At 48.6% G+C, this 11,039-nt stretch overlaps 1 protein-coding gene across 1 annotated transcript; it reads right to left on the bottom strand.

The window, feature by feature from the left end:
* Positions 1-2,753: 2,753 nt before the first annotated feature.
* Positions 2,754-8,657, bottom strand: ARRDC5 (arrestin domain containing 5). The gene is made up of 3 exons (XM_054201585.1): positions 8,405-8,657; positions 4,039-4,247; positions 2,754-3,347 (listed from the first exon to the last, which is right to left on the bottom strand). Exons 1-3 carry the CDS (start codon positions 8,655-8,657, stop codon positions 2,754-2,756), a joined length of 1,056 nt encoding a protein of 351 aa, XP_054057560.1.
* Between the last annotated feature and the right edge of the window lie 2,382 nt (positions 8,658-11,039).

Genomic DNA, 11,039 nt, shown 5'->3' with positions numbered 1-11,039 from the left:
CTGAGATGTGAAAGGGCCCTGTCAGTGTCAGTGTGATAAATACTATTTTTAGGGACAGGATGAGGGGAAACATAGCCGAGTGAGAGCGCGTGTGAGCAGCAGGACGTGACAAGTGCTGCGCGGTGCCTCAGCCTGCGCACAGCCGGGCTGGGGTGTTTTGCCGATCAAGGTCAATCTGAGCACACAGGGACTGGTGAAAGGCAGGCGGTGGGAGAAACCCTGCTCTCCCTCCGTGTGTGGTGACAGCGCACCGGCCAGGCGCCTGGGCAGCTATGGGGATGGCTGCGGACATGCAAAGCCCCAGCCTGGGGCCGCCTGGCAATTTGCTGCCGAAAGCATATGTAAGTCACTACTAACAGACCTGCTGCTGCTTTTAGTTGAGCTTGGCCAGTGCAGTCTCATTTCTAAGCCGTCTCCAGAGGTGGGAGGAGAAAGCCAGGGCACTCTGTGAGCTGGGGAGGGGGGGCTGGTCATGGAGCAGTGAGACGTCTCTTCCAACAGCAAACACCTGGCACCAGGAGAGGTGGCATCACCGCACGCCTCTGCTCCAGTCTGCGGCAGGGCAAGAAAGTGGAGCAAGACCACACCCTGCATCTTCTATCCCATTACTTTATGGGGAATCATAGAATCATAGAATGGTTTGGGTTGGAAGGGACCTTAAAGATCATGTAGTTCCAACCCCCCCTGCCATGGGCAGGGACACCTCCCACTAGACCAGGCTGCTCAAAGCCCCATCCAGCCTGGCCTTGAACACTTCCAGGGATGGGGCATCCACAGCTTCCCCAGGCAACTTGTTCCAGTGCCTCACCACCCTCACAGTAAAGAATTTCTAATTTATATCTCCCCTCTTTCAGTTTAAAACCATTACCTCTTGTCCTATCACTACACTCCCTAATAAACAGTCCTTCCCCATCTTTCCTGTAGGCCCCCTTCAGGTACTGGAAGGCTGCTGTAAGGTCTCCCTGGAGCCTTCTCTTCTCCAGGCTGAACAGCCCCAACTCTCTCAGCCTGTCCTCACGGGAGAGTTTCTTCTGCCTGTGCATTTCATCTGTGAAACCTCTGTCTCATTCTGGTGTCAGTGGACTCCAACACGAGTGAGATGCAGCATCCCCCAGCACGGGGACCACAGTACAGTGGGAGCAGGATGCCGGCATGGCTCCTTTGCTCCCAGCCTGGCTGGCAATGGCTATTTTGGATTGGAAGGGATATTGGATCATGCCAAAGGTTGCAAGACAGAGGCAAGGGTGCAAAGGCATGGAGGGGTGGGCAGGAGGTGGAGGGTGTTGAAATGCATGCAGGTGTTTAGTGGGGCTGAGCCACAGGGGTGAGTGGTGATTTCTTGGTCCTGTAAGAGCGGCTGGGTACGGGAACAGATGTAAGGAAGGTGGCCCCACTGGTCTTCAGCTTATCTTCCCCATTCCTCACCGCCCTTCCCATGGAAAAAACTGTGGAGACGCAGGAGTGCGGGACGGGAGGTGCCGCTTGCCTGCAGGTGTCAGGTGAGGCCATAGCTGTGTGGGTAGGTGAGTCCCACCAGGTCACTGCTGCAAAAGCCCTGCTGTGGGGTTGGGGTTGTGCCAAGGGTCGATAGAGGCCAGCTGCCCTTGGAGAGCCTGGGGACATGGCGGGAGCCCGCAGGGACACGGGGAGGGCAGCCGCCCCTCGGCTGGCACCCACTGGGGCAAACCACAGCAACAGCCTGCCCTGGGGCAAAGCTGCTCAGCTAACGTGGCTTAAATCACATCAGGATCAGAGCGATTTATTCAACAGCAGCTAACTGACCAGCAGTCAGTGGGCTTCACGTTCAGGTTCGATATCAGCAATACAGCAGATAAACTGCATTACTAGACACTTAGCAAATGTAAATAAACACCAATAAAATCCTAAACACCCTTCTAACCCCAAAACCTTCTGGTCACCCACACTGACACATACACACACGTGTGGTTGCACCATGGGCGACACGCACATCACATCCCTGGGACAAGCCGCTTCTCTGGCCTGCCCGTGTCCCTCTGCTTGTCAGGATGACCGCCTGCTGTCTCCGCCTCCCCCCAGCACCGCACCACCCACCAGCTCACTGAGGGTGTGCTCCGCATGGAGCTCATGGAGCTGACCCATGGTTTCACCTGCAGCTGACAGTGGAGCAGAGCTGATGGCTGATCTTTGCTTCTCAGTGCAGGGGTGATGCTGGGTAATGGTTGCTTTCTCAGCCTGCTGCCCTCCCTCTGCCTCAGCAGCCATGGGTCTTGCATGTCCCTTAGCTGCCTGGCTGCCCTCCTCGCCCCAGGGGTCTCCCAGGCTCTCCAGCCACCCACCCTGCCACGCTGAGAGCATTTCCCTCAGGTCCCATTGTGGCAAGCAGTCTGCCTTCTGCCCAACGTCTGACTCATCTCACAGCTGGCTTTCAAACAGCTTGTTCTGCACTCCCACCAAGGTCTGCATGTTTGACGCATACCTTTAGATAATGCTGGGGTGGGCTCTTTTCCCATGGACAGGAGCATGGCCATCCTGTGGGCTTGCAAAGTGTCCCCTCTCTACCTAGGTAATTGCTGAGTCTCCTGCTCTTCCTTATCCAGTTATCAGGAATCAGTGTAACAGAATTACGGGCTCCCCTTATGTGCCTTCCTGATCTTGGGCTTTGGCTAGCTTTACTCCTCTTTTTTTGGGAATCACTGGCCCATCTCCACAAAAGCAGGCTCCTCCTGTGGAAATATACAGCAAGTGTACGTGGATTTTTGCAGAAAGATCTTTTATTCCGTGAATCTGCTGGCAATTGCTCCTGGGTCAGTGTCAGAAATGTCTCTGTGAAGGCTCACTCCCTTTGAGGTGTCACCTTCATTTTCATGCAGAGTCACGGTGTTCTGCTCCACAGAGAACTGTTTCGGTGTGGCTGCTATGATGATGGGCACCCTGACCACGATGGTGGACGTGGTACAAGGAAGGTCAGAGGTGCCTACTAGCTCGTACCTGAAAGCCATGATTTTATTTTCCCTGAGAGTGCTGGTGACAGGCATGGGTTTTGGCAGTACCAGCGCACTGGTAACTCTCATGGCCTCAAAGGGAGCTGTGTCTGTCCGGGACTCCAACCTTGTCACCTCACTTTGGTCTTCCAAGTAGCGTCGTTCTCCCCTGCTGCTGAAGCCCCTATACAGGACAATGCAGTGTAAAGCAAAAATGACCTTTCTAACATACTTGCATGTCCTGTTGGCAATATCTGTCATGAAGACAATGGTGTCACCGGGGCAAAATATGTTTTTCTCCAGGGAAATCCGAAGGGTCACAAAGCCATGTCTGAAGCAGCAGAAATAAACTACATCCTTCCTAACTTCCACCACCAGTGGGGCCTGCATGGAGAAGGTGAGTGGAAAGGCAAAGCACGGTGAGTTCTTGTGCTGGATACGGAGTGATTCCCAAACACCACATGCATAAACTCCTAACGCAACAGCTGAGGCTGCTCAGCTCTCCCCACAAGCCCCACCATTAACCCAGAGGACAGTCTTTCTCACTGCACCAAATGTGACATGGCTGAATTAGCACAGGCCTCTTGAGCACATATGCAAGGAATTCATGTGTGCACATGTAAACATTGTCACCTTTAGCTATCTGTACCCAAGTTTAGAGGGAGACCACAAAATTATTACAATCATCACGTTCTAGATGTCTTGATGACCTTTGACTGACCATCCCAGCCTAGGTAGAGTTCAGTAAAAAGTCACCTCCCATTGGGGGACGCTTGCCCAAAGCTTAGACTTCAAAGTAAGAGAATAACCTCCCTTTTCCCTCATCCTGGATCTCAAAGTGCTCCCTACATGTCATCCTTGCAGTCTTACAATGCACCTTGTATACTAGAAAATAAACACCTTGCTGCAAGCCCTAAGACAAAGATGGCAGAATATATTAAAGTGTCATTTAAATGCTAAAAGGAAGCAACTCAGAGGTAAAAGTTCATGGGCACTCAGTAGTAAGCCATTACAGCTCTGGATCGGAACAGGGTAGGTCTGTGTGTCTCCAACTCAGATAGCTTGTTCCCCTTACCGTGTCTGTCATGTGCCTTCTGCAGTTACCAGCAGTTCCTTGCAGCAGTAGACATCTCTCCTCTTTAGCTAAGACAACTTGGCTGCTGCAGCAAGTCCCTTGAACAATGTAGGAGATGCAGCCAATTTTGCTGGTGAATGTGGAGGGAATATTTGGAGGAAAAGTGAAGTGGAAGTCAAAGGTGTGGACCCCAGAATCCAGCCAGCCATCTGAAAGCCAAACAACAAGCTGCTATCAGAAGCCTTTGAAACATTCAGGATGGTTGAACCTTACACAAACCTTGATGTGTCTCCCAGAATCCAAGGTGTCCTTACCACCCTAGATGGGTGTTGCTCCCAAAGTTCCATACCACTGGTACTGCGCCCAAAGGGCCTTAAAGGCATGGTATGGGGTGGACTGTGCATCGCCTCTGCAGGTCAGCTGCTGGACGGATGTATGGATCCCTACCAGTCAGCAGACTTGAGAACTGCTGATCTGCCTCATTTCGACACAAGGTCAGCGGACCTGCAGCCCCTCACAAACTGTTTAGGATTTTCACTTACGAAAATGGAGTGCCACAGACCTTTACCTTTCCAAATAAGCACTAATAGGCTTTTCGGGAGTAAAGCGGTGTAATGACTTTCACTCCTCTTTTATCGTCGTCTACAACACATGTGCATGTGATCTGAAACTTCTGTCTCACCTGTGCAAAAGCCCCCTACTCACAAAAAATAATATTTGACACCTTCTCTGCACATCTGTGAGAAGGAAAAATTTTGATCCATTCCTTCAAATGTCTGTCTTTCCTTCTGTGCCAATTCCTCTTAATCAAGTTCAGTTTTGTGTGGGTGAGCTCCCGCTGCCTGTAATGAATGAAAGACTGTACCACCTATGCAAGGATAAGTTTGGCCTCTTCTGGCCAGATAAGACCAGACGCTTTTCTTCATCCAAGACCCATTTCTTTTAAACACTAATGTATGTGCTGGCCATTTATCATCCAGACTTAAGTTTTCCTTCCTCCTCATAGCTTGTGCCAAAACTTCACTTTGAATCACAATATTAGGGGATGTGAGACTGCTAGAATCTTGTCATGCTGACTGCATCCTTTTGGAGATGAAGTCAATGATGCCTCGAGTTTTAATAATCTAAACTGGATATTCTTGTTGGCAGAAGAGCCTGGATATTGTTTCCTCACAGCATGGGAGATTTACCAGATGGCATAACAGCATTTTCAATCAATATCAGAGTTGTTACTCTGAAGAAAAAAGAAAAGGCCTAAAACAATCTGAAAGGGAGGAAACTAAAATTCGTCAGCCTCTTAGATAACTGCAATATAACAAAGTCATGTTGTCTATTCTGACAGTTTGTAGAAATCTGATATTCCCAGGGCCTTATCTCACACAATGTTGTCTCCAAGTTATTTTGGAAATGTTCTTCTTTTGGTAGAATGAAGGACTTTGAAGTGTGAGCAGATCTACAATTTAACCTTGAAAGAAATCAGTGTTCCCCTCCTGGAATGATCTGCATTTGGGCCCTGGTGTGAGTTTTGCAGCCCCAGCACAGTGTGGGGATTTACTGAGAGAGTTCACATTTCTCCGTCCCCACTGCAGGTATGGCCTGAGAGCCTGGCCTTGTGTGCAGGGCTCAAGTAGGCCCTGTGGTGCAAAAAGCCTTCCAGATACTTATTTCATTCCATGTACAGCTTTAATCCCACTTTCTCTAGCTTGTTTTGCATCACTTCTAAAGAGACTTCTTTGAATTGTGCCTGCTTGCTATGCTGCACTTCACTTAACTTTCCACACAGGCCCTCAGACCCCAAAAGATGGTGGCCTTAAACAATGTCCCTAAATTCACTGTGGAAGAGAAGGTGCGCTTGCTTTCCCTGGCTCCCCATGGCTGCTGGATGTGAGCCCCATAGCACAGGAGCACCTGCCCTCCATGTGCCTCCAGCGCCTGCCCTCTACCTTGTTCCCCTGAAACCATGCAACAGACTTAATTACACAGAAATTAGAAAGTTTCCCAGCAGCACCTGGGGATACCATGCTTCTTGGTGGTCAGCAGAACCTGGGAACTTCAGTCACACTGGAAAATTTAAATGAATTCCAGATAATCTAATGCGTTACCTAATTCAAAAAGTGCTCCATCCTGTATTTCCCAGCAAGGGAGATGATGGCTGCAGCTGTCGGGGAATTGGAAAGCGGCTGCTGGTAGGAGTGATCTGAGAGGGTGACCTTTCTGTGAAGGACGCAAGGGATTTCCTGGGGTGCGACTGATGGTGCACAGCAGTGATTGAAGAGTTTCAAACTGCCTGTAGTGCTGTGAGCTCCTGCCTCTGGTTTGCTCCAACTGGGGGGTTTCTGCTGGTGATGAGGATGGTTATCCCTGCCTGGTAGCACTGAAAGTCATCTTTTTCTTTTCTGGATCTAATTATCCTAGAGCTGTTACCAGTCACGTTCGATGACTGCCAAGAGTCAGTTCCTCCAGCAGTCTTTATCTCACAGAGAGACAATACAGAGTTTCTTGTGCGGTGGCGGGGTTTACCAGGGTTAAAAAGAAATATGTCAGCAGGCACCTGGATCCATGTATCTGTACTTCTTACAGAGACATCAGATGTAACCCAAGTAGGGCATGTGGTAAGATCAAACACCAGACAGCAACATGCTATCAAGAGCATATTAGCAGCTGAGTGTCAAAAGCTGACACAGGCAGCAATCTGTTCAAACATACATTCCTTGTGTGCCAACATCAGTGGGGAGCAGAGTATTCGGGGTAAGAAGGGTCAGGTCCGTATGTTCTTTCATGTTTTAAAATGGCTTTCTTGGACTTGTTAGAGCACTTCTACAGAGATGTAATCAATGCTGGAAGAGAAAGAAAAAGACTGAGTTACAGTAGTAAAAATCTGTTATTTAACCGCACTGCATTGACAGGTCTTGGTGGATGCAGATGCTCAAGTCTTTTGAAAATAGGAATATATCTGTAGGTGGCAGAATACAGATTCAAGTGTGTCTTTAAGCAACACCAATTTGAACTTTAGCTGAGAAGATCCAGAACTGAGGTGGTTTACAGGTACTTGTTCTTATAATGGCAAAGCTAATTGTTCCAACACTCAGCCTTTCTCCCTCTTTTCTGTCAGGGCTGTAACACCTGGTAGCCTACGGGAAGAGTCGGCATGCTGCAGTACTCAAAGACTAAGGCTGTAATGCATGTGTAAGGGGAAAATGACCTTTGAACCAGGTAGAGCCTTCAAGTCTGAGAGGAAATGAAGCCTGGCCACTGCACGTCATAGCTCAAAAGCACAGTTTCCATGCATTTGCATAGTCTAATTTCACTGCTAAACTAATCTGGGGCAGCAACCACCTGTGATCTCTAGACTAAATTTTCCAGATTCTCAACAGATCCTAAGAAAGAGAAGCTGAGAAGGGGGAGTGCACCTCCTCGGAGGCTTCCATTTGCTTTAAACATCCCCTGGAATAATTCACTGGATTAGGTGGTAATTACATCCTGCTGACTTTGCTCTTTTTAATAAATCTGTACATTTTAATTGTTAGCTCTGCATTTATATGTGTGCATTTTGGGCTGTATAATATCTGAAGGGAAGGTACAAAGAAGATGGAACCAGGATCTTTTCAGTGACAGGACAAGAGGCGACAGGCACAAACTGAAACACAGGAGGTTCCCTGCGAACATCAAGAGACACTTTTTCCACTGTGAAACAGGTTGCCTTGAGAGGTTATGCAGTCTCCTTCCTTTGAGAAATTGAAAAGCCTGGGCAGGTGGCCCTGCTTGAACAGGTGGGTTTTTCCAGATGACCTCCAGAGGTGCCTTTCAACCTCAACCATGCTATGATTCTGTGATTCCATGAAACAATCACACTTTTGCAGGTGTTTTCAGTGTATGTCTCACATTTGTCTTGTCTCTCAGTAAAGATACAGCAGTAACTCTAATAATGCCTCTACTACAGTTGCAAATATAACAAAGCCTATATACCCAGTGGATACTTGCTGGCACATACGTCAACCAGAACAATGGAGGTAAGCATTTTAGAAGACCAAAGAATGCGTCAGTGATGTGCCTGTGACTAAAGATTTCCTACCTGCTGCTAGACAGGTCGTGATAGACTTCTGTGCAACAAATGTTCACTTCACAGACACAGCCACCGGCTCGTGGGGGACTGCTCACACTCTCAAATACCGCTGATCAGATCAGAATGCTACTGCTCATCACAAAGCCCTGGTTGCCATATGACTTAGTGAAAAGGGAGTATGCCATGTGATAGAAACAGCACATGGACATTGGCAAAAGGAAGACTTCCTCCCCAGATCCCGCCTTCCCTAGCCCAATGCTAAGAAGCTGTTCAGTTAACTGATGCCTCGTTCCAGTGTTTTACCCTTTATGTGGAAATTCTGTGTTTTGGAGACGTAGACAACCTGGTTGGTGCAAGCCATGCTCTTCTCATAGTCCCGTTCAGGATTTTCCTCCTCAAGCCACCTCAGGTAGCCTCTTCCCAAAAGCTCCACCTTTACCACAGGGTGCACCAGAGTACTCCTGAGGTTCAGAACCAGTTGGCCATCTATGCTGGAGCCAGCCAAATACACCTCAATCTCAGGAAGCACCAGGTTAATTGCCCTCACTGTCGACATAAGGGAAGAGAGGGTGCTGGCTGCTGCTGGGGTCTGGAGGTTGGATTGCGAGGTCATCTGCTCCAACCCCACCCCATGACACGGGGGATTGTGAGGTCATGGCATGGGGGACAGGTGCAGGGTTCTTCACAGGGACAGAGCTCGGTTCTCCACAGGGACAGAGCTCAGTTCTCCAAGCTATGCCAGACCGGATCGGAGCCATTTATCTGATTATGAGCAGCACCTAACTACCTGACAAGCATTCAATTACACGTTTAGGATCGGTATTGGCAACGCAGTAGATAAATCACAATTCAAGACACTTAGTAAATGTTGATAAACACTCAGAAATTTTTAAGCACACTTTCCATGAGTGATCCCCAAAACTTCTAAGCATGCATGCACACACACACATGCACGGTTAGGTGCACCCCCCCCTCCTCTTGGGTGCACCCCCCCCCAACTCATGCACCTGTCCTTGTGGAGATGTGGGCACCCTACCCACCAATCCGTCCACCAGTGAGAACACACACCACAAGCCCCACCACCACCCCATGGCCCTGCACCTCATCAGCATCAGCATGCTGGCTGCACGCAGGCTGCTCACACCATCTGGCAGGGGCAAGGTGCTTCTGGCGGTGCCAGCCCTGGCTTTGGTGGCCACAGCTTCCCCCGTCCCACTCCTGGGTCTTGTCCCTGGTCACAACTTCTCACACTACCTTGAGATTTCTCTCCAGGCTGACTTTCTTCTCTCATAAGTCTGCTCATAATCTTCTACCTACTGTTTAATCCAGCTGATGGTTGTCTCAAGTAAACTTCACCATTCCTCCTTTCCTCATGGTGTTACCAGTTTTGGACAACCTCCCTCCCAGAATGCGCAGTTTTGTGTATTGTGTTCACACTCACCTCACTACCAGTTTAGCCATTGTTATCTGAGCACGCTACCAAGAAGGAGCTGGGCAAACTGCCCCCCACAGCAAATTACTAGCAGTGAGTAGCAGATGTGGCTGATATTGCCCACATAAGCAGTGGCCAGAAGACTAAAGCAAGTGCCAGTGAGATCTGAGGACATCAGGGCAGGCGAGCAGCCACCACACCACCTCTCTGGGCAGCGAGGTCCTGCAGGTCTGGCTGAAGCCAGCAGGCTGTTGTTAACCAACGCAGGATGATTGGCAAGATTTTATTGTAATGTAGGAGGCTTTGGTGAACATGGCTAAAGGCAAGGGACTGAGATGAAGTACAGCCGCTTCATCTCCTAAGCTCCTCTTTGTCATATCAGAGCAATTCCAGCTAGCTGGAGCTGCTGTGACTTGATCATAACATTAAGGGGAAAGACATGTTCCTTCCAAATAACATCCCAAAACACTGTAAGGCTGATCTGAGGTAGACCTCAAATGCTGTTGGGCACTTGGACCGAATGGGTGTGCCATGCTCTGATCCACATATATGTGGGAAAGGAAGGAAAATGATGTAGCATGGGATATCCAAGAGACCTCTTCAACCAGGGGAGCGGGGATGAAGACAGCTACAGCAAGGGCTGCAATAAGAATCACATCTGCAGCTGATGCCAGCAGACATCTGTGACCCCAGAGTGAAAGCGCTGGCAACTGCTCTGCAGAACGCAATTCCAGAGACAACGTTCTCAGCTGCAGGTTGAGCATGAGGCCACATGCTGAGAAATGCTGAAAATTAACTGATCAAGATGGCCAACAGTTTAGGAAAGAAGTCACAGCAGCACGTTGAACTTTAAGACTTTCGTCCTCCATGCTAATAAGTCACTTTTCCAAAGCTGTCAAGATACTCCCTCACAGTATCTGTACCCCATCGTTGCTTACAGTGTTTTCAGGAGTTTCTTTTTTAAGGAGAGAAAGCGTTGAATTAACATGCTGGCTGCAAACTGTCACTCAGTCTCGATTCTCGGCTGCTGCATCTCCTTCTCTCAGCCTCTGCTTGACTTGCCTTGTTAAAACATAAACTCTTTGGGAAAGGAACTGTGCAATGCCCTGGGTGTAGCGAGAAGGAACAGTTTCTCAACTGGGCACAGAATTACCCATAACAAAAATATCTTTTTTCTTATTTATGCTTGGCAGTTTTCAGCCTTGTGCACAAGTTGTATGGTTATGGGTGGAAAAAAATCGCTTATATGATAAGCAGCGTACATGAGTGATGATATATCATCAAGTAAAAAATTATAATTAGTGGTAATATATGAACTGAATGCTAGATTCCCATGGTTTTGTGCTCAGGCACTGATTTATGCTTTACAAAAATAGCTTATAGCGATGATCTCCACGCTGCCATTACACCAACCCAATATTTCATCTCAATCTGTACATCCCCTGAGGATTTTAAGTGCAATCTGAGCATGTAATTGGCCAGAAAAGGAGGAAGCATTACTTTTAT

The sequence above is a fragment of the Rissa tridactyla genome, chromosome 1 (assembly GCF_028500815.1).
Source record: "Rissa tridactyla isolate bRisTri1 chromosome 1, bRisTri1.patW.cur.20221130, whole genome shotgun sequence".
NCBI lineage: Eukaryota > Metazoa > Chordata > Aves > Charadriiformes > Laridae > Rissa > Rissa tridactyla.
Note: the sequence above shows the minus strand (reverse complement) of the source record. Positions and strands in the feature narration are given on the sequence as shown.

Excerpts from the sequence above, each read along its gene's own strand:
- ARRDC5 (XM_054201585.1), bottom strand. The coding sequence starts at position 8,657 with ATGTCGACAGTGAGGGCAATTAACCTGGTGCTTCCTGAGATTGAGGTG. Across the intron at positions 4,248-8,404 it reads ACAGAATTTCCACATAAAGG|ATGGCTGGCTGGATTCTGGG; the intron begins GTAAAACACTGG and ends TTTGGCTTTCAG. Across the intron at positions 3,348-4,038 it reads GAAGGCACATGACAGACACG|GCCCCACTGGTGGTGGAAGT; the intron begins GTAAGGGGAACA and ends TTCTCCATGCAG.